Below are 24,171 nucleotides of genomic sequence, written 5' to 3' on the forward strand. Positions count from 1 at the left end.
CTCAGAGGCTTAGTTTCCTTGTCCCTATATGGGTACTTTATTCCCCAGTTTATACTACAATAAAGAATAGTATATACAAAATGAATAGTGGCTGACAAGTGATTGGAGCCTGATCAATGTTAGCTCCTTTCCCTGACATGGCAAAAAGGGAAACAGAATAAAGACTAGAACTAATGTCAACCTCCAGATCTTAAGAACTAAGGAAAATGTACTGGTGAAAACAAGAGGAAAACTACATTTGAGATTTTTTTTCCACAACTCTTTGTTATATGCCCAATGGCAAGGAACTTAAAAATAGTTTTTTTTCACCTCTCTAAACTCATGTCTATCCAGTGGAGTTTCTATCTTTTTGGACAACATTAGGATGAATTCATACCTATGTCGAATATATTTAGCGATTTTGCTTTTGCTTTTATAATCAGGGGAAAGCACCACTCTTCAAGCCACAAGCTGCTTTATACACAACTGGTGCAGGAAGAGAAAGTAATTAATTTCAAAGGCATTTCTTGTTACATGAGAATCAAAACATTCATGGCAAATCACTAGCTGACTGAGAGGGGAATTCTGCCTACACCAAATTTTAACTAAATAAAATATAAGTTCATTTTGATTAATTAGCTTTTAAATGTTCTTAGCACAAAAAGGATAGTGATGTGAGGTAATGCATATGTTAATTAGCTCAATTTAGCCTTTGCACAATGTATACATATTTTGAAAACATCATGCTATACACAATAAATATATATGACTTAATTTTTAATTCAATAAAATAAAATGCTTTGAAGAGAAATTCATTTACTACCATCAAATCATGAATGAGTTCTTAGGTCAGGACTGACCCAAACATCTCACAGCCGCTCCCACCAGCACCCTACTTTGTAACTACGGAGATATTCATGGGTGTTTTAATCCCACAATGGGAAGTTGGGGATGGACTCCTCCTTCCTTTCCAGAGACCTGGACTCGGCCCCTATTAAGCACTATGGCTATCGTGACAGCCCACTGCTGTGCTGTCCCTACTCATACCTGGCTCACATTCTGACAGATGTTGAGGTGAAGCGAGGCTGGGACAGGTGTCTAGTCCTCCTTGAACCACAGCTAGTGAAGGACACTAGCGCTGTCCTTTGACTCCTGTCAGGAACTGTGGCCCCCAGCATCCCTTGGCTCCTCGTGACATCCCTGAAGCTCATTCAGTGTCTGAGAAGTTTTTAGTTTTTCTCAACTGAGACACAGTTTCAGTTTAAATAATATGATTCTCACTATTTAAGGAAAGACATAACATTATGGTTATTCTCTTTCACTGGTACAGAATGAGGGAGAGAGTCATGGCAGCTGGCTTACAGACACAATGGTGATTAAGGCTGGAGGCAGGATGAGAGGAAGCCCACTTCCTCTAAAGCTCCTACTTTATCAATTAAAAGTGTCCGACAGTTTCCGAAACTCTTAGGATTTCATTACACTCTTGTGCTTCTGATTTGAGAACATTATCATTCAGTGCCATGACACAACTTGTCCTTACAACACTTGATATTTCCTGTAACAGCTGTTTTCTTTCTTTCTTATCCTTTGTTCATGTCTAAAGCCCAACTTTAAAGTTCAGATACTTTCAGTTTTAACTCTCCAAGATTTATCAATTTTATTTCCTTGCTCCAGGCAATTCTGCTCCCACATCCTTTTGTAGTCAATTGTATACTAGAAGGAATAGTATAGATGCAATTGTCAAAATAAGTTGGTTTTTTTTTTTTTTTTTTTGTGGTTAGACATGCTCTTTTTAGAATTGTGTTAAGTGAAAAGTTTTCTACTACTGTAACCTTTCAGATTCCGGAAGATCAAAAAACATATTTTGATGAATGTACTTTTGAAGACATTTCCTACTGTTCTACAGACTTTTCATTTCTGTTTCTATTCCTCTTTTAAAATAAAAATTAATCCTGACTTGAGTGAAGAGCATGAAAGTCATCAAGAATATTGCTCTTGGTGCCATGTCACACCATAATGAGGCTCTGAACTGATGATAGTTTTGCCTGTACATGTCCTTCCATAGCAAAGGTATTAAAAACTGTATTTTATGAGTGCATTGGTATAAAGATAAATATAACTTAAGTTATATTTATGTTTATCAAATTAAATTATGTTTATATAGAATTATAATGTATACAAAATGAAACTATTCAGTCATAAAAAAATGAATTCCTGTAATGGTAGCAACACGGATGAAACTGAAAACACAATTCAAAGGAAAAAAGACAGACAAATACTGCATATGCTCACTCTCAAGGAAATAAAACATCTGATTTCGCAGAAGTTGAGAGTAGAATAGTGGTTACTAAAGGCGAGGAAGATGTGGAGAAGGTAATAGAGGAAGGTTGGATAAGGAGTACCAAGCTATGTAGGAAGAATAAGTTCTAATGTTCTACAGTGCAGGAGGGTGAATGTAGTTCACAATTTATTACACATTTTATAAATAACTAGAAGAAAAAAATTTAAATATTCCCAAGAGGAAAAAAAAATAACAATGGTTACAGAGGTGGAAATTCTAAGTACCCTGATTTGATTATTGTATATGCTCTACATGTATTGAATCATCACACTGTACCCCATGAATACCTATGATTATAAGCCAATTAAAATTATGATGCATACAGGATAATTGACAGTCCCAATTTTAATCAGTCAAGGAGAACAGAGCTTTATAGACCATCACTCAATATTCTTGCCTGAACACGCTGACCACAGGGTTTATTTGTGATCTGCTTTCAGCATTTGACCCCAGAGCTTCTTCATAACCTTTTTCACTTCCTCATTTCTGAAGGTGTAGATCAAAGGGTTTAACATAGGTGACACTAGGGTACAAAACACTGTCACAGCTTTGTCACTGGGGAGGGAGACCACAGGTCTGAGTTACAGGTATGAGCAAGGTACAAAGAACAGGACAATGACCGTGACGTGAGAGGCATAGGTAGACAGGGCTTTGTGGCATCCTTCAGAGCTGTGAGTCCTCAGGGAGCACAGGATGACCGCATAGGAAGCCACCAGCATGGAGAAGATGATCAAACACAGTGACCCACTGTTGGCAGCAATCAGGGCCCCCAAAGTGTGGGTGTCCAGGCAGGCTAGCTCCAGGAGAGGAATTAAATCACCCATAAAGTGGTCAATGACATTGGGGCCACAGAATGGTAACTGGGCCATAAACAAAATCTGTATGGCCCCATGAATGAATCCCAAGACACCAGCTGCCCCCACCAGGAAAACACATCTGCCGCCTCATGATGGTCATGTAGTGCAAGGGCTTACAGATGGCCACGTAGCGGTCATAGTCCATGACCATTAGCAAGATGATCTCATCTGCAGCAAAAAAATGTTCAGCAAAGAGCTGAGTCATGCAGCCACTGAAGGATATGGCTTTCCTTTCAGAGATCAAGTCAAAGATCATTTTGGGTGCTATGGAGGAAGAGTAGAAACCGTCTATAATGGACAAATAGGACAGAAAGAAGTACATGGGAGAGCCCAGAGCTGGGCTGATGAAGATGGTGACAGAGATGAGTATATTACCTGCCAGTATGATCACATAGGTCACCAAAAACACAGTAAATAAGAGTTTCTGCAGGTCTGGATTTTGGGTGAGACCCAGAAGAATGAATTCTGTTACGTTGCTCATCTTTCCTGTCAATTTAGTTTGTATTTTGGGCACATGGTTCATCTGAAAAAAACCACAATATTTCTGAGTGATGATATTTCAGATTCCATGTTAAAGAACTCCATTGTCTCCTGGTCTCTGAAATGGATGGAGTCAGGCCTTAATTACTTCAGCTCTTTTGCAGGTAGTTGTAAAGAACACTATTGTAATAAAATAGTGATGATATCTTACAGGTGCCACAAGAAATCAAGTTGTTGTTTTGAATGTTGACTTATGTTTGACTTCTGAACATCCTTGCTTTCTCTAAAAAATCTCAAAGATGGCTTTCCTTCATTCCTGAGAGGAGAACAAATATCATCAATAACAATTATTTTGAAGTTGTAATTCTTTATCTTCATGGACATCTATGGACATATGAACACTATATTTTATTAAAGTAAACTATATTGTATAAAACAGTGCCACCTTTCTCTGAATCTGAACCAGCTCTCTTTTCTGACCTGTGTGTGGTTCCTCTCCATCATATGAATGCACATGTACATAGGATAAAACTGCAGGTAGATTTTTTTTCCTGAATGCCAAGGAATTATCTAGTACAGTTCATTGAGAACCATTCGTTCCAAAGCCCCAGATGTTGTGGATGTCTCTACGCCACCCTTCCATGCTGCTTCTTTCCACATCTTTGGATGTGGATGTAAACAGTACAATGTTCCCCTGAAAATTCACAGTATTTCACAAATAAATTTTCCTTGCATTGGAATTTCAAGATACAGTGTTATACTCTGGATTAAATGTATTTCCCCAGTCACATTTTACAACTGGAATTAAAAGAGACACGAATTTATCCTGAATTTTCTATTGACAAGACATAAACATTAGGCTCAGATAAAGAGGATGAAATTATCATAGTTGGCATAAATTCAGTCAGTTAAGATGAACTTGTTATTTTCATGGCTAACTGGCTTAAATATTGAATATATATAAAAATTTTAAAAATTCCTTTTTTTGAATGATCTAGGTGTGGGCTTTCAAGATTAAGTCCATGTTGTTACAAAAGAGCATGATGTATTTGATTTTCTCTCAGTCTTTTTTACTTCTTTTCCTAATCCCTGCCCAAAACATCAATAATTAAAAAAAAAAAACAAAAAAAAAAACAAATTCTGGACACAGAAGTCAGTCAGTCAGTCACAAGACCCCTCAGCATCCATAAAAGTGTGAACAAATATCTTTGGTTTCAGAAATTCTCTACCCCTGAATTGTTTCCTTTCTATTCTGGGCTCTTGTAGATGATAAATACAGCTGTTACTAATTTTTTTAATGGACTTAATTCACAATCTTATTTCAAAGTGGCAACATGAAAGTCCTGTATAGGGGAAAATTTTAAGCCTTTACAAACAGAACTCTACAGATTTAGTGTATTTATAGAGATAAATATTAATCACAATGTCTTAAAGGTGACTCCAGTCAGTCTTAACAGCATCCGACTTGGCAAAATTACAGATCATGTTTTCCACTGATATCTTCACTGGAAATTCATGTCCAAAGTCATTTTCATAACAAAACACCAAACTTCCAATCAAATGTGTACTTACAAAAACAACTTCAGAGAAAATAAATTTGCTCTATCAAATTACTGTGCTTAAAGTTTTAGGAGAAAAGAGTTTCTTTTACACTGACCTGGGCCTGGTGATGGTGGAATTCTCTGCCAATGTTTTCTTCCCCTCTGAGAGTTTGCAGCATAGCTTTCCATGGAGTCCATGAGCTGAGACTGTAATTATTGTCACTCTAGACAATTCTCCAATGTGGACATTTTAGTTTATTTGGTTCTTTGTCACTCTGGATTTACTCAGAAAAAGAAACCATTTCAGTTAGGAAACTTTGATACCTCTAGTACTTAATTCCTGCCTGCCCACATCCTTGGTTTCCTATGAAAGCATAAATGAATAATTTTTCAGAAAAAAAAAATATTTTCAGGTATTTTGAAGTATGGTCAATCCAAATTAAAAACAAAAGGAATTCAACCTAATTATTCAAATCAGGAAAAGTCATTATATTAATCACAAAACATACAAATGAATCCTGTGGTTGGACATTGTTTTCTCAATTAATCTGGACAATCTTTGGCTTCCTATGAGCCTAGGAGCAGTGTGGAGAGGGGATTCTAAGTTCTCCATTCAACTCTATTACCCTGAAAACCCACTCAGCTCAGGAGTGGGATCTCACAAACAAGTCTCCATCTTATCAGTGATGCCTCTGCTGCTGTCATTTGCTCACAGACACTTCTTTATATACTCCCCTCATAGACTCTAGAGAAATGTTTAAATTGACTTTCTGAGACTCCAGGGTTTGGGAATGATTTGACCCCTCAAGTACCCAGAGGATCTGTAATTGGCTCTGCTAAAATATTTTCCAAGGCAACAGTAAAAGTCCTTTGCTTACTCCTTTGGTGTCCACGAGCATCATTAGTGGCTAGTTCTAGAAAGGCACTTAAGGTGGGACTCAACATATGTCCAGACTACAGTGTAGGATAAAACTTAAGTAATACTGTTTTGGAAAATTCCTTTTGCAAATTGTGATCTTGTTGACCATGGCCTAGGATATGGGTTGGTTTTAGCCATAGATCAAAGACCAGAGAGTGAATTTTTCTGTGAAACATGACTAGTGTCAAAGATATGCTCTGAAGGATGAAACTGCCAGTGATCAAGACTCTGTCTGATTATGCTGGCGATTGTGCATGCTTATTAGTGACGGACTGAAGGGATTTAGATGGCAGGATTCCCAGCTACCAAAGATTGCATGATTTAAAATCATGAGGATATCAACTTCTTAAAAGGAAATCTTGTACGGGACACACACTGGTTATTGGAGAGAGAAAATACTGACAGGTAGACTTGGGAACCATGCTTCCAACAGGAGCTAATGAGAACATCATAGTCATGTAAAAACTGTGGATAGAGAAACATTGAGCACCTGGGAAGGAGACCACACCACTATCTCATCTCCCACATCTTCTGAGGTGATAAAGAATGACTGCCACCTCACCTGGAAACACCTTTCTTTGCTATTAACCTTTAAACCAAACTGAGACACTCCAGAAGTCCAGCACAGAAAAGGAAAGAAGGGCTATCTTCTCTGTTCTCAGTAGTCATCACTTTGCTGCCTTAGAGTGTCCCCAACCTCACTCATAGTCCTCCTCTCCCTTAATACTTTCTTAATCAGTCAATTTTTACTTTAATGTTAAAGGGGATAATAAAGGTACATATTAGTGACTGAATGCACAGTAAATTTCCATAACCAAGCAACATAGACACACATCATATGACAGAAAACGTAAGTGTAACAAAAGTCCAAGAACAATACATAGTAAAATTTTAATATACTATCAGTTTTATAGATATTGAACAATTTGCATAATTAAAACTTGGTATCTGTTGAATAAACTCTCTGAACTATTCCTTTCAGTTAGCTTATGGAAACTACCACTCTACTCTCTATTTCTATGAGTTTGAATATTTGAAATACTTTATAGGAGTGGAATAAGGTGGTATTTGATACCCTCTCTTTTTTTCTCACCTAGCCTGGAATACTAAATGTTCATCTGTGTAGTTGTATATGACAGGGTTTCCTTCTTTTATAAGATTGAGTAGCATTCCATTGTATGTATACTCCACAATTTATTTATCCATTCACCTATAAATTTGAAAATTTCCACCTCTCTAATCATGCCACAATAACACAATAAGTGCAGGTATTTTCTTATATTTTCTTATGTCAACTATTTTATTTTATAGAATTTTGGGAGATGTTTTGCTCTCTACCTTTTTGGGCTACTGAAGAGTGAATTGTGGGATGCTTTGCAAATGAGCTACAGTCCCAGGCCTTTTTTATTTTTTATTTTGAGACAGGGTCTCACTAAGTTGCTGAGGCTGGCCTTGAATCTGTGATCTTCTGCCTCAGTGTCCTGAATGGCTGGGATTACAAGTGTGCACCACCATGTCTTGCTGGTCTTTCATGTTGAAATAATTTTAGACTTTTAGAAAGTTGCAATCTGACTTCAATTCTTTAGTATAAATATTCAGAAATGGGATTGTGCATCATATGGTACTTTGATTTTTAAGCAATTTAAGGAGTTTCTTTCTGTTTTCCAGAGCAGCTGCACCATTTTCACAAATAGGGTTCATAGCTGCTGTGAGCAGGCCTGAGGCTGAATCTATGTGGGATGGTCTGGAAATGGGACAAGATCTTCAGCTGAAGATCTGAAGCTGCTGGGTTCAGCCTGCTGGTGTTGTGGGCTTGGAGACCAGACCAGCTGTGCAGTCAGTGCTGGGTTTGATTGAGGCAGGCTTGGTGTTTTGTCCTTTGCAAAGTTCAGTGCTCACTTTGCTCTGCTTCCCCAGGAAAAGCAGATCTCTAACCATGCTGTGTTGCTAGGTGTTGGGGGAGAAGGTGATGCAGGTATTGCAAGCATAATCTTCTGAGATTCAAGGAAAGCGTGGGGTATATAGATCATAGGGAATTGGTGGTGAAATTGGAGTACAGCCTGAGGGAGAATATGTAGGAAAAGATCTGTCAAGAGGATATGCTCTGGAGGCTTTGCAGTCCTAGCTCACATTGGAAGTCATAATTTTTCTTGGCACTCATGTAGTATAAAGTTATATAATTTCCTTCAGTATTGTCTTATATTATAAGTAACAGGAATAAGATGAAGGTATATAAATTGTTTTAAATATGTCATTTAGTTACACTGAATCAAAAAAAGTCCCTACATGGGCTTGGTTTTATAAGGATTGCTATGAACACATCCTACACTATTTGAGAGAATCAAGATACTTGCAATAGTTATGTTAAACTCCTTTCACGTTAACACTGATACCTCTTCTAAAGCACAAAGTTAGTTTGTGCTTTAGTCAGGACAAATTGTGATTTGCTATGGTGGCAAAACCACATCTTAGTGGTTTAACATATACAATTTTATTTCCTGTTTATCCACTAGCTTTTGGTGTTTCTCCAGCCCAGCTTCTTCCCTGCGGTTACTCAGTGATCCAGGTTGTTTTCCTGTATGGCCCTTCCATCCTAGGGTGTCTTTCAGCTTTTCTATAGGAGGGAAAAAGAAGTCTGAGGGAATAAAAATTGGCTGCTAAGTCGTTCTGTGACACAGATCAGTCACTTCTGTGAACATGGTCCTACTTTAAAAACATGGGCTGGAAAGCAAGAAAAAGTAAGACAACCTTATGTTCCATTTGGAGTGAATGGTTTACTAACCTGCTGAAAATCACCTGCATGTAATTAATATGTATTTAATAAAAGACATGGGCTTGGTGAAGGAGTCATTTGGATTTAGTCTTTATAATGGTGGAAGTGGTGTTAAGAAGATTTGTAAGACTTGTGTCCTGGACTTGAACCTGAATTGTTTTCTTCTTTCTTTCTAAATCTGGGCCCCTTTTCTTAAAATTGTATTTTATATACATCTAAATTACTCCCATAGACTTTGTCTGTAATTTTCTACTCAATTTTGAATGTATTGAGTGTCTTCCTTGATTATTCAGATAACTCATTTTCTATTGTGTCAGCTGTCTTTGTCCTTATTAGCCAAGGAACAAATACAACCCATAATAGTTTTTATTGGTGTGTAGGAAAGCTCCTCAGGAAGGGTCTTCTATTTGAGAAATGATGTCCAAGATTTATCTATGACTATACCTGGAAGAATTGTATACCACTGTATGACTTTCAGCAGACAACAATTTATTCTGGAAACAGCAATATTTTAAGATAAATGGAGCCCCCTGGAGGTCTGTAGCACAATAGTATTAATTTCTGGGTAAATCCTGCCTCAATGACTCTTATTCCTAAAAAAAATTGTTTTGTGTTGTTCTCTGTCTTTTGCAGTAATACGTCTACCTGTATTTCAGTAGTTGGAATTAAAATTATATTTTTCAACAAAATTTTAATGTGAAGTCCATTTGCTAAAATATTGCAGTTACTCAGTCTATTGGAATGTATTGGAATGTGTCCCCAAACTTTGCCTCAAATTGTCATATTGGTTACATAAACTGATGGAATAAACTATGTGGCAACATTTTTATGCTAGCTAGCAATGTACTTTCCTGTGGTAACTAATTTGTAAATTTCAGAGTTTTCCTAATAGGCAACACCTTAGTCATCATTTAATCAAATACTAATCTTTTAAGTTAAAATGTGAGTAGATTTTGTTTTATATTCTCTCTTCATTCGAATCATTGCCCAAGATGAGTCTTCGGCCCCAGAGCTTCCTCATGGCGTTCTTCACCTCTGTGTTTCTGAGGGTGTAGATTAAAGGGTTTAGCATGGGTGTCACCATAGTATAAAACACAGCCACCACTTTGTCAATGGGGAAGGTCACCATGTGCTGAAAGTATACAAATATACAGGGCACAAAGAAGAGGACCACTACAGCAATGTGGGAGGCACAGGTGGAGAGAGCCTTCCACCGCTCTTCAGGACTTCCAGTCTTTAGGGAGCACAGGATGAGGAGGTAGGACGTGATGAGAATAGCAAAAATGATCATGCACATCTGTGGCAGGCAAGACCCGGGGCCCAGGGTTACACCACATGCACTCAAGATGGCGACTGGCAGAGAGCCAAAGGGCATGCTGAATGCACCTTGAGAAAAACAGGAAGTGTTTACCATTGGCTGTATGATAATTATTTCAGCCGCCTAGTGCGTGGACAGATATATCTTACATGTATGCTTGAGCTCGTGATCGCTTGACCTTTAATAGGATTGGATGGACATATCTGATTACAATTGCTTATGCATGAGACTGCTTATATATTGAGGGTGTTATCCGAATAAAGCGGAAACTGCTTCATGAACTTCTGAAGAGTACCTGTCATTTGTCCTGCTGGTCAGCGGCAAGTGGCACACATCAGCCCACTGTTGGCAGCCACAAGGAGCCCATAGATGTGAGCATCCCTGCAGGAGAGTTTCAGGAGGGGAAAAAGGTCACAGATGAAATGATCAATGACATTTGGCCCACAGAAGGGTAACCAGACCATGAAAATAGTTTGGATCAGACCGTGTAGAAATCCTCCAGCCCAGGCCAGGGACACCAGTAGGCCACACACACGCCTGTTCATTGTGATCATGTAGCACAGGGACTTGCAGATGGCCACATAGTGATCATAGGCCATCACTGTGAGCAGGATGATCTCCACTCCCCCAAAGAAATGTTCTGCAAAGAGCTGAGTCATGCACCCACTAAAGGAGATAGTTTCCTTTTCAGCAAGTAAGTCAAATATCATTTTAGGGGTCATGGTAGAAGAGCAGCAGCCATCTATGAAGGATGAGAAGGACAGGAAAAAATACATGGGGGAACCCAGGGCTGGGCTGGTGGTGATCATCATAACAATGAGTAGGTTGCTTAACAGGGTGAGGAAGTAGATGATCAGAAATACAGCAAATAGGAGTTTCTGCACATGTGGGTTCTGGGTCAGGACCAGCAGGAAGAATTCTGTCATGCGGTTCACTTGCTCCATGAATGCAGCTTGGCATGAGTGTGATTGATTTATCCATGAAAAGGTACAAAGATTTAAATTGTGGCAAGTTTTGAACGAACAAATAACTTGGATCAGGAATTTTTCTGTAACACTGATGTACTTCCCTAGCAGAAAACTCAAGACTGAAGATTGGAGAATACTGATAGCTCTTTGCAATTCTGCCTCAGAAAGTGTAGGGCCGCTCGGAGGAGGGAATTGCATTCACTCCCGTCTCAGGTGAGTGGCAGCTTGCGCAGACAGGTGGGCAGCAGCTGTGGACCCCAAGGAAGGCACACTTTAAGGCTTAGGCCCAGCTTGGGCTCCTGCTGGTGGCCCTGAGAAGAAGAGGTGCCTGTTTTTCACCCGGAGGGTCCATGGGTCCCATCCATGCTCCTTGGGGCTGCCATGATGTCCCTCTGGGCAGGACCCAAGACTGCCAGGCACTGTTACTTCAGGAAACTCAAGATGACAGACAGCAGGTTAGCCTCTTCGTGGGCCTCAGTTTCCTTACCTGGTCCTGTGAGATATGGATGTGTCCTTCATATTTGATTGGATTTACAGTGGGTTCAGCAGTGTACTACAATTTTAAGGATTATATAAGAAAACCGGAAAATCGGTGTTTCTTGGATTGGTTAATGCTGGAAAAACAACATTGCTACACATGCTAAAAGATGACAGACTTGGACAACAGGTCCCAACATTACGTCCCACTTCGGAAGAACTGACTATTGCTGGTATGACTATTACAACTTTTTTTTTTTATTGTAAACAAATGGGATACATGTTGTTTCTCTGTTTGTACATGGCGTAAAGGCATACCATTTGTGTAATCATAAATTTACATAGGGTAATGTTGGTTGATTCATTCTGTTATTTTTTCCCTTCCCTCCCACCCCTCCCACCCCTCTTTTCCCTCTATACAGTCCTTCCTTCCTCCATTCTTGCCCCCCTCGCTAACCCTAATTCTAACCCTAACACTAACCCCTCCCACCCCCCATTATGTGTCATCATCCACTTATTAGCGATATCATTCATCCTTTGGTTTTTTTGAGATTGACTTATCTCACTTAGCATAATATTCTCCAATTTCATCCATTTGCCTGCAAATGCCATAATTTTATCATTCTTTATGGCTGAGTAATATTCCATTGTATATATATACTACAGTTTCTTTATCCATTCATCAATTGAAGGACATCTAGGTTGGTTCCACAATCTGGCTATTGTGAACTGAGCAGCTATGAACATTGATGTGGCTGTATCTCTGTAATATGCTGATTTTAAGTCCTTTGGGTATAGACCAAGGAGTGGGATAGCTGGGTCAAATGGTGGTTCCATTCCAAGTTTTCTAAGGAGTCTCCACACTGCTTTCCAGAGTGGCTGCACTAGTTTGCAGCCCCACCAGCAATGTATGAGTGTACCTAACTCCCACATCCTCACCAACACCTGTTGTTGCTTGTATTCTTGATAATCACCATTCTAATTGGGGTGAGATGGAATCTTAGGGTGGTTTTGATTTGCATTTCTCTTATTACTAGAGATGTTGAACATTTTTCCATATGTTTGTTGATTGCTTGTAGATCTTCTTCTGTGAAGTGTCTATACATTTCCTTAGCCCATTTGTTGATTGGATTATTTGCATTCTTGGTGTAGAGTTTTTTGAGTTCTTTATAGATTCTGGAGATTAGTGCTCTATCTGAAGTATGATTGGCAAAGATTTTCTCCCACTCTGTAGGCTCTTTCTTTGCATTGCTGATAGTTTCCTTTGCTGAGAGAAAGCTTTTTAGTTTGAATCTATCTCAGTTGTTGATTCTTGCTTTTATTTCTTGTGCTATGGGAGTCCTGTTGAGGAAGTCTGGTCCTAAGCCGACATGTTGAAGCTCTGGACCTATTTTTTCTTCTATAAGATGCAAGGTCTCTGGTCTGATTCCGAGGTCCTTAATCCATTTTGAGTTTAGTTTCGTGCATGGTGAGAGATATGGGTTTAGTTTCATTCTGTTGCATATGGATTTCCAATTCTCCCAGCACCATTTGTTGAAGAGGCTATCTTTTCTCCATTGCATATTTTGGCCCCTTTGTCTAGTATGAGAAAATTGTATTTATTTGGGTTTGTGTCCGTGTCCTCTATTCTGTATCATCGATCCACCTTTCTATTTTGGTACCAATACCATGCCATTTTTGTTATTATTGCTTTGTAGTAGAGTTGAAGATCTGGTATTGTGATACCCTCTGCTTCACTCTTTCTGCCAAGGATTGCTTTACCTATTCTGGGTTTTTTATTCTTCCAGATGAATTTCATAATTTCTTGCTCTATTTCTGTAAGGTACATCATTGGGATTTTGATTTGAATTGCATTGAATCTGTATAGCACTTTTGGTAGTATGACCATTTTGACAATATTAATTCTTCCTATCCAAGAACATGGGAGATCTTTCCATCTTCTAAGCTTTTCTTTAATTTCATTCTTTAGTGTTCTGTAGTTCTCATTGTAGAGGTCTTTCACCTCTTTTTTGAGATTGATTCCCAAGTATTTTATTTTTTTCGAGGCTATTGTGAATGGGGTAGTTTTCCTAATTTCTCTTTCTGAAGATTCATCACTTATGTATAAAAATGCCTTAGACTTATGTGCATTGATCTTATATCCTGCTACTTTACTGAATTCACTTATGAGATCTAAAAGTTTTCTGGTGGAATTTCCTGGTTCCTCTAAGTTATATAATCATATCATCAGCAAATAGGGATAGTTTGAGTTCTTCTTTTTCTATTCGTATCCCTTTAATTTCTTTGATCTGTCTAATTGCTCTGGCTAGAGTTTCAAGGACGATATTGAAAAGAAGTGGTGAAAGAGGGCATCCCTGACTTGTTCCAGTTTTTAGGGGGAATGCTTTCAGTTTTTCACCATTTAGAATGATATTAGCCATGGGTTTAGCATAGACGGCCTTACAATGTTAAGGAATGTTCTCACTATCTTATTTTTCTAATGTTTTGAGCATGAAGGGGTGCTGTATTTTATCAAATGCTTTTTCTGCATCTATTGAAATAATCATGTGATTCTTGACTTTAAGTCTATTGATATGGTGAATTACATTTATTGATTTCCTGATGTTGAACCAACCTTGCATCCCTGGGATGAAACCCACTTGATCATGGTGCACTATTTTTTTAATATGTTTTTGTATGCGATTTGTTAAAATTTTATTGAGAATTTTTGCATCGATGTTCACTAAGGATATTGTTCTGAAATTTTCTTTCCTCAATGTGTCTCTGTCTGGCTTAGGTATCAGGATAATATTGGCTTCATAGAAGGAGTTTGGGAGGGTTCCCTTCTCTTCTATTTTATGGAATACTTTGAGAAATATTGGAATGAACTCTTCTTTAAAGGATTTGTAGAACTCGACTGAGAACCCATCAGGTCTGGACTTTTCTTTGTTGGTAGGCTTCTGATGACTTCTTCTATTTCATTACTTGAAATTGGTCTATTTAAATTGTGTATGTCATCCTCGTTCAGTTTAGGCAATTCATATGTCTCTAGAAACCTGCTGATGTCTTCGAAGTTTTCTAGTTTGTTGGAGTATAGATTTTCAAAATAGCTTCTAATTATGTTTTTTATTTCAGTCGTGTCTGTTGTGATATTTCCTTGTTCATTCTGAATTTTAGTGATTTGGGTTTTCTCTCGTCTTCTCTTTGTTAGTGTGGCTAAAGGTTTATCAATTTTGTTTATGTTTTTGAAGAACCAACTAATTATTTTGTCAATTTTTTGTATTGTTTCTTTTGTTTCAATTTCGTTGATATCAGCTCTGAGTTTAACTATTTCCTGTCTTCTACTACTTTTGGTGTTGGTCTGTTCTTCTTTTTCTAGAGCTTTGAGCTGTAGTGTTAGGTGGTTTATTTCTTGAGTTTTACTTCTTTTATTAAATGTGCTCCATGAAATAAATTTTCCTCTAAGTACTGCTTTCATAGTGTCCCAGAGATTTTGATATGATGTTTCTTTGTTTTCATTTACCTCTAAGAATTTTTAAATTTCCTTCCTAATATCTTCTGTTATCAATTCATCATATAATAGCATATTGTTTAATCTCCAGGTGTTGAAGTAGTTTCTGTTTTTTACTCTTTCATTTATTTCTAACTTCAATCCATTACGATCTGATAGAATACAAGGTAGTGTCTCTATCTTCTTGTATTTGCTTACATTAGCTTTGTGGCATAATATATGGTCTATTTTAGAGAAGGATCCATGTGCTGCTGAGAAGAAAGTGTATTCGCTCTTGGTTGGATGGTATATTCTATAAATGTCTGTTAAGTCTAAATTATTGATTGTGTTATTGAGATCTATGGTTTCTTTGTTCAATTTTTGTTTGGAAGATCTGTCCAGTGGTGAGAGAGGCGTGTTAAAATCACCTAGTATTATTGTGTTATGGTCTATTTGGTTTCTAAAATTGAGAAGGATTTGTTTGACATACATGGATGATCCACAGTTTGGGGCATAGATGTTTATGATTGTTATATCTTGCTGATTTATGCTTCCCTTAAGCAGTATGAAATGTCCTTCTTTATCCCTTCTGACTAACTTTGGCTTGAAGTCCACATTATCTGAAATGAGGATGGATACTCCAGCTTTTTTGCTGAGTCCATGTGCATGGTATGTTTTTCCCCATCCTTTTACCTTTAGTCTATGGGTATCTCTTTCTATGAGGTGAGTCTCTTGCAGGCAACATATTGTTGGATCTTTCTTTTTAATCCAATCTGCCAGTCTATGTCTTTTGATTGATGAATTCAGGCCATTAACATTCAGGGTTATTATTGAGATATGATTTGTATTCCCGGTCATTTGGTTCATTTTTTAAATTTTATTTATTTATTTATTTATTTTTTTGACAAACCTTGGTTCCTCCTTTATTTGACAGTTCCTTTAGGATAATTCCTCCTTTTGCTGATTTGCTTCTTTATTTTTTATCTCTTCCTCATGGAATATTTTGCTGAGAATTTTTTTTTTTTTTTTTTTTTGCTGAGAATGTTCTTTCTTTTTGTAAATTCTTTTAGCTTTTGTTTATCATGGAATGATTTTATTTCATTGTGAAATTTGAAGGTAAGTTTTGCTCGATATACGATTCTTGGTTGGCACCATTTTCTTTCAGAGCTTGAAAAATGTTGTTCCAGGACCTTCTAGCTTTTAGGGTCTGGATTGAAAAATCTGCTGATATCCGTATTGGTTTCCCCCTGAATGTAATTTGGTTCTTTTCTCTCACAGCCTTTAAAATTCTGTCTTTATTTTGTATGTTAGGTATATTCATTATAATGTGCCTTGGTGTGGGTTTGTTGTAATTTTGTGTATTTGGAGTCCTATAAGCCTCTTGAACTTGATTTTCCATTTCATTCTTCAGATTTGGGAAATTTTCTGATATTATTTCATTGAATAGATTGTTCATTCCTTTGGTTTGTTTCTCTAAGCCTTCCTCAATCCCAATAATTCTCAAATTTGGCCTTTTCATGATATCCCATAGTTCTTGCAGATTCTGTCATGATTTCTTGCCATCTTCTCTGTTTGTTCAACTTTGTTTTCGAGGTTAAATATTTTGTCTTCAATATCTGAAGTTCTGTCTTCCAGGTGTTCTATCCTATTGGTTGTGCTTTCTATGGAGTTCTTAATTTGGTTTATTGTTTCCTTCATTTCAAGGATTTCTGTTTGGTTTTTTTTTCAATATCTCTAACTCTTTATTGAAATGATCTTTTGCTTCCTGTATTTGCTCTTTTAACTGTCGATTGGTACGATCATTCAATGACTGCATTTGCTCTTTCTTCTCCTCATTCAATGCCTGCATTTGCTCTTTCATCTCATCGTTTGCTTCCCTGATCATTTTAATTATGTACATTCTGAACTCCCTTTCTGTCATTTCTTCTGCCATGCTGTCGTTGGATTTTATTGATGTAACATCTAGATTTGTTTGGGGCATTTTCTTCCCTTGTTTTCTCATATTGTTCAGGAATCAGTGGGTCATTAAGATATTGCAGATTTCCTCTATTGACTTATAATGTCCCTGAAGATTGCTAGTATATCCCCTCTTATCCTTCAGTAGCTTGCAGTCTTGGAGGAAGTTGATATTGTGGTGCTCCACAAGGAAGCTGCCTCTCTATGGTTGGTGACTCTCAGGTGGGTTATATTCCCTGATGGTGGGCAGAGGTGCCTCCGCTTGTTGATCAATGGTCATCCAAAGGGGAACTAGGCTGTGGGCTGAGGCAAGGCCTGTTTGTGCCTGTGTCTCTGGTTTTACCATCCTTGTGGGAAAACCTCACCCGGCAGGGAAGACTCACCCGGTGGGGAGGTCTCGCTGGTCAGTTCCCCTCCTAGAGGTTCCCCTCAATCTCCAACTACTGCCTGGGCTGGGCTGCCTTCCTCTGCAACGTTCCCAGGGGCCCTTACCTACCTCCTGCGTTGGGAGCCTCACCCTTCACAGACAAGTCTCCTTAGGCTGCCTCTCCTTAGAGAATCTGCCCACTGTGCTGGAAACTTCGCTCCGCCCCTAGGCGTGTCTCTGTGTGGCTCTTCCACCAAGAAGCCAGTCCTGGGACCCTGCTCTGCACCTAATCGCCTGGCTATGTGGCCCCTCCTCTGAGCCGCTACCTGGAGCCCCGTACAATAGCTCCAAGACCCAGAGACCCACCACACACCTCTTCCTCTGTACAGCTGCCCAGTTTCCGACGCAGTCACTAGGAGTCCAAGCAACTCACTTTGTGTCTCCTCCTCCCGCCAACCCCCCGTAGCCCTAGGCAGTCACTCCGAGTCCAAGTGACCAGCCCTGTTCCTCCTCCTCCTCAGGGTAGCCCCCCGGGTGTTCAGGAGCAGTGGCTCCAAGACCAAGCGACCCACCGCGCTCCTCCTCCAGGCAGGCCACCGGTGTTCATGAGTGGTCGCTTTGAGTCCAAACAACTCACCACTTGCCTCCTCCTCTGGCAACCGACTGTGGCTCTGATGCAGTCACTCCTAGACCAAGGGACCCACCGCGCTTCTCCTCTTCCTCCGGGCAACCCCCCGGTGTTCAGAAGCGGTTGCTCTGAGTCCAAACAGCTCGCCACGCAGCTCCTCCTCAGGCAGCCATCCGGAGCCCCAGTGGTTGCTCCGAGTCCAAGCGCTGTGCTGAGCCGCCTCCTCTACGATAATCCCAGTTGTCCGTGTTACAGCTCTAGCGGGGGGGAGGGGTGTCTCGCCGAGCAACTCTACTTCACAAAGTTCCCTGCGTTCCGGGGCTACCGCCCCATCCGGGACACCTCCCCAACGGGAGAGACTCACCCGGCGGCTTTGAGTTGGTCCCAAGTCTCTCACTATCTCCTCTTTTGTATCCTGCATCCTGGAGCAACACGAAATGCAGCAGCCCTCTAGTCCGCCATCTTGAAAAAAAATGACTTTTACAACTTTTGATCTGGGTGGACATGTTCAAGCCCGAAGAACATTTTCCAAGTATGGAAAAACTACCTTCCTTCTACCAGTGGCATTGTATTGCTTGTGGATTGTGCAGACCATGAAAGACTGTTCAAATCAAAAGAAGAACCTGATTCATTAATGACAGATGAAACCATTGCTAATGTGCCTCCACTGATGATTCTTGGGAATAAAATTGACAGACCTGAAGCCATCAGTGAAGAGAGATTACGAGAAATGTTTGGTTTATATGGTCAGACAACAGGAAAGCGCAGTGTGTCTCTGAAAGAACTGAATGCCTGACCTTTAAAAGTTTTCATGTGCAGTGTGCTCAAAAGACAAGGTTATGGAGAAGGCTTCCGCTGGATGGCGCAGTACATTGATTAACATCAACATCAACCCACCTCAGCTCCAGGTCTCGACATTCAGGCCTACTCAAAGATTTGATCATTCAACCTGCATAACTTGAATTTAATAGACTTTGTTGGATTTAAAATAGACGTTTTTTAATTATTAACATTAAATCAACTTAATTTGAGTGAGAATTGAAAACTGATTCAAGTAAGTTTGAATATCCCAATGTTTGCTTTCTAATTCCATACAAATAGTTTTTAAAGTTTATAATATGACATTACCCCCAGCACCATTTATAAAGAGCAACTTTGCAGCAGTACATTTGAAGCACTTTTTAACAATGTGAATCTGCAACTTTAAACCATATTTAAAAGCTCATCATGTTAAATGTTTATGTACTTTTATGGAAATAGTTTTTATTTTTTTTTATTTTTATTTTTATTTTTATTTTTTTGGGGGGAGCTGGGGATCGAACCCAGGGCCTTGTGCTTACAAGGCAAGCATTCTACCAACTGAGCTATCTCCCCAGCCCCCGGAACTAGTTTTTAAATTTTAGATTATATGACTGCCTCTTGAGTGTACAGTTAATAATTAGCTTATAAATGATAGCATGATGCCTTATAATTTTCAATAATACTTTTTCTCATGCAATCATCATGCAATAAAACAAACTCTAATGTTTGGCCTCCTTGTTGGGCAAAAAAAAAAAAAAGATTGGAGAAAACTATTAGTCATATAATGAGCTCATAGGCCTCTACTCTCTCTCATACACACAGGTACACACACACACACACACACACACACACACACAAATACACCTAATCCTCATACCAAGCATGCTTTTATGAGGTTGCTCATTGAGGAATCTTTCCTATAATTGTTCATGTATGGATAGTCTCCTAAGAACTGCACAGTATTTTTCCCCATTGAAAAACAAGTATAGAAAAAGGACCACAGGAAGAGCAGAGGCATGAATCAATGGGTGTCTACACTTCAATGTCTTCTGTAGTCACCAGTACTGATGGGGCTGCAGGGCAGTTTGTCAACCTTGTCAGTTTTAACTTGTTTTCAGGGTGACTATAAAATATCAGGTGACTTCAATTTGAAATTGAAGATGATATAGTCACATTTCAGAATCAAATGAAGTTAGTGAATGCTCAAAGCTCAGTAAAATATACTCAGGTCATTAAATTTGTTGGTTCATGTTACATTCAAGGACTGTAAGAATACATATAGTGAAGGCTAAAATCAAATACCCTGGAAGAAGCACATCCTGAATGGAATAAAACAGAGAGTATGATACACTCTAGCATTCTCCAAATTTATTTGAAAATTCAGAATTCACTCTCTGGTGATCTTTAGTCATGTTTAGATTTCAAGTCATTTTTGCAAATCAAAATTCAATTTATGAAGAGAGCTGACACTTTTAAACTGAGGAAAGAGAGCCACCATAATTTGTTGGATAGAGTGTGTTATTTAGAGTCAGAGAGAGTAATTTTTTTTAACTAACACTGATGCTTAGTCACAAGATGTGGGTTCAGATCCTGGTCTCAATGCTTCTAAAGTTTCCTATATATAAAATACAAAAATAGCAGGTGGTGTAGAGTTATTAAAGAACATCATTATCATAAATTTCAAAGTTGAATCATAAATTTAAAAACATACCTTCCCCTGTACCTGATATACTTGATTAGAAAAATACTTACAATAATGTGACAAATATGATTCTTGATAAAAAATAATAAAAATTTAAAAATACATAGCATTATTCTTATTCAGGAAATACTTGTTGCAAGTTTGAGAGAACATAAATTAAATACTCAAAAGATGAAAAACCACCAACTATATTCAGAAAAGGTTCACTACAGAAATAAGTACACTAAGCAAACAAAAATATTTGACTAGATAAGTTTAAAAGCTTTTTGGTATTTTAAAAATACAAACTAAAGGAATAAATTCAATTTAAAAAAAAGGGTCAAATCACAAAAGAACCTTATCTTTCAAGGATATTTTTAAAACTTTAATGCACAGTTCATAAAAGGTTTTCAATAACTGGATAGGCATTTTTCTAAACTAAATTGTTCTCAATGCCACCACCAAAAAACAACAACAAAAAAATAGCATTTAATCTAACTTCAGGTAAACCAAAAATCTGTACAGAACAGAAAAAGAAAGAAATCAACATATATCTAACATCTGGTTAGAAAACCCATAAAATAATGGTATAAATCACAGGGAAAAAAAATGAAGTTAGACACAGAAAAGTAGGGAACACAGTGGAGAATCTACATACATCCAACAAACCCTTCCCAACTTCAAGAATCAAATAGATCGCAACACAATAATACTGGATAAATTTAACACACCCCTCTCATCACTGGATAAAACCTCTAAACAAAACTAAATAAATAAGTTATAGCACTAAAACATACAATTAATAATTTAGACTTAACAGACATTTACAGACTATTTTATCTATTAATGACTGAACACTTTCTTCTCAGCAACATGTGAATCCTTTTTCTAAAATAGACCATAACTTATGCCACAAAGCAACTATTAGCAAATACAAAAAAAATAGACATAATACCTTGCATTTCATCAGATCACAATGGAATAAAATTAGAAATCATAATAAAAAATAGAAGATACTTTAACACCTGGAAACTAAATAATACACTGTTGGACGGCCAATGTATAGCTACCTGTTCATGGTGTCACATGCCTGTAATTCCAGCAGCTTGGGAGGCACTGAGGCAGGAGGATCATGAGTTCAAAGTCAGCCCCAGCAGGCCCTGAGTGAGGCTGTGAATGAAGCCCTGAGCAATTTAGCAAGAGCCTGTCTCTAAATAAAACATAAAAAGGACTGGAGATGTGGCTCAGTGGTTGAGTGCCCCTAGGTTCAATCCCCAATACCCACACACACAAAAAAATAATGAATGGCCAATGGATAGCAGAAGAAATCAGAAATGAAATGAATTAAAAACTATTGGAGGTAGATGAGAATAGTAGCACAACATATCAAAATATCTGGGATACTATGAAGACAGTTCTAAGAGGAAAGTTAATTGCATTGAGTTCATTCATTAAATGAATTGAAAGTCACCAAATAAGTAACCTAACATTACACCTCAAAGACCTACGAAATTAATAACAAATCAATACCAAAAGTTGTAGAAGACAAAACATAATTAAAATCAGAGCCCAAATCAATTAAATTGAAACAAACAAAAAATCAACAAAAGTTGGTTCTTTGGTAAAGTAAACAAAATTGATAAACCCTTAGCCAAGCTAAGAGAGAGAGAAAACTCAAATTACTAAAATCTGTGATGAAAAAGGAATATCACCACAAACACCAGTAAAATACAGATAATAATCAGAAACTATTTTGAAAATTTATACTCCGATAAAATAGAAAATCTTGAAGATATTGACAAATTTCTAGAGACAAATAAGCTACCCAAATTTAATCAGGAGTACATAGAAAATTTAAACAGGACAATTTCAAGCAACAAAATTGAAGAAGCCATCAAAAGCCTACCAATCAAGAAAAGCCCAGGACCAGATGGATTCTTAGCCCAATACTCCTCAAATAATTCCATGAAATAGAAAAGGAGGGAGCCCTTCCAAACTCATTCTATGAAATTAGTATCACCCTGATATCAAAATCAAAGACACAAAAGAAATGAAAATTGCAGACCAATAGCCATGAACATCGATGCAAAATTCTTAATAAAATACTGGCAAACTGCATATAAAAACATATTAAAAAGATAGTGCACCATGACCAAGTTGAATTTATTTCAGGGATGCAAAGATGGTTCAACCTACAAAATCAATAAATGTAATTCATCGCATCAATAACTTTAAAGACAAGAATCACATAATTATCTCCATAAATGCAGAAAAAGCACTTGTCAAAATACAGCACCCCCTTCATGTTCAGAACACTAGAAATATTAGGGGTAGTAGGAACATACCTCAACACTATAAAAGCTATATAAGTTAAACCCAAGGACAACATTATTCTAAATGGAGAAAAAACGAGAGCATTATCTCTAAAATCTGGAATAAGATAGGGATGCCCTCTTTCACCACTTCAATTCAATGTATTCCTTGAAACTCTAACTAGAGCAATTAGGCAAAAGAAAGAAATTAAATGGATACGAATAGGAAAAGAAGAACTAAAAATATTTCTAATTCATCAAAGACAGGATCCTATATTTAGAAGACCCAAAAACTCCACCAGAAAACTGCTAGAACTCATAAACAAATTCAGCAAAGTAGCAAGGTATAAAAGTAAACCCATAAATCAGTTGCAGTCCTATACATCATGAAGAACCAACTGACAGAGAAATTAGGAAAACTATGCCATTCCTAAAGGCCTCAAAAATCAAGAAAAAAAAGTGTGGGAATGAATCAACACAGAGGTGAAAGACCTCTACAATGAAAACTACAGAACACTAAAGAAAGAAATTGAGGAAGACCTTAGAAGATGGAAAGATCTCACATGCACTTGGATAAGCAGGATTATTATTGTCAAAATGGCCATATCACCAGAAACATTATACAGATTCAGTGTAATTCCTATCAAAATTCCAATGACATCCTTTGTGAAATTAGAACAAAGCAGTCATGAAATTCACTTGTAAAAATAAGAGGCCCAGAATAGCCAAAATAATCCTTAGTGAGAAAAGTCAAGCAGAAGGCATTACAATACCAGACCCTAAATTATACTACAGAGCAATAGTAACAAAAATGGTATGGTATTGGTACCAAACCAGACATGAGGACCAATGGACCAAAAGACACAGAGACAAACCCTCATAAATACAGTTATCTCATACTAGACATGGGTGCCATAAACATACATTGGAGGAACGATAACTTCTTCAACAAATGCTGCTGGGACATCCATATGTAATACAGTGAAAATTAGCACCTATCTCTCACCCTGCACAAAATTAAACTCTAAGTGAACCAAGGACCTAGTCTTTAGACAAGAGACTCTGCCCAAAATAGAAGAAAATGTAGGCCCAACTTTCTATCAAGTCAGTTTAAGAACTGACTTTCTCAACAAGACTACTGAATCACAAGAAGTAAATTCAAGAATCAATAAATGGGATGGCATCAAACTAAAAAGCTTCTTCACAGCAAAGGAAACAATCAAGTACATTAAGAGAGAGCCTACAGAATAGGAGAAAATCTTTGCTTCCTGCACCTCAGATTGAGCATTAATTTCCAGGACATA

The 24,171-nt window shown here is 37.9% G+C and overlaps 1 protein-coding gene and 2 pseudogenes across 1 annotated transcript; 1 reads left to right on the plus strand and 2 right to left on the minus strand.

Moving 5' to 3' along the window:
* Positions 1-2,739: 2,739 nt before the first annotated feature.
* LOC124960651 (olfactory receptor 4C45-like) lies at positions 2,740-3,658 on the minus strand (annotated as a pseudogene).
* Positions 3,659-9,848: 6,190 nt separating this feature from the next.
* LOC124959280 (olfactory receptor 4C5-like) lies at positions 9,849-11,152 on the minus strand. Its single transcript, XM_047517833.1, has 2 exons — positions 10,538-11,152; positions 9,849-10,187 (listed from the first exon to the last, which is right to left on the minus strand). Exons 1-2 carry the CDS (start codon positions 11,150-11,152, stop codon positions 9,849-9,851), a joined length of 954 nt encoding a protein of 317 aa, XP_047373789.1.
* Positions 11,153-11,678: 526 nt separating this feature from the next.
* Positions 11,679-18,953, plus strand: LOC124959281 (GTP-binding protein SAR1b-like; annotated as a pseudogene).
* The last annotated feature ends 5,218 nt before the right edge of the window (positions 18,954-24,171 follow it).

Source organism: Sciurus carolinensis, chromosome 11 (genome assembly GCF_902686445.1).
Source record: "Sciurus carolinensis chromosome 11, mSciCar1.2, whole genome shotgun sequence".
Taxonomy (NCBI): domain Eukaryota; kingdom Metazoa; phylum Chordata; class Mammalia; order Rodentia; family Sciuridae; genus Sciurus; species Sciurus carolinensis.

Bases quoted from the DNA above. Each gene is read 5' to 3' on its own strand.
- LOC124959280 (XM_047517833.1), bottom strand. From the start codon at position 11,152: ATGGAGCAAGTGAACCGCATGACAGAATTCTTCCTGCTGGTCCTGACC. The intron at 10,188-10,537 runs GCCACTTGCCGC...TGCCTGCCACAG, and splicing joins CCAACAGTGGGCTGATGTGT to ATGTGCATGATCATTTTTGC.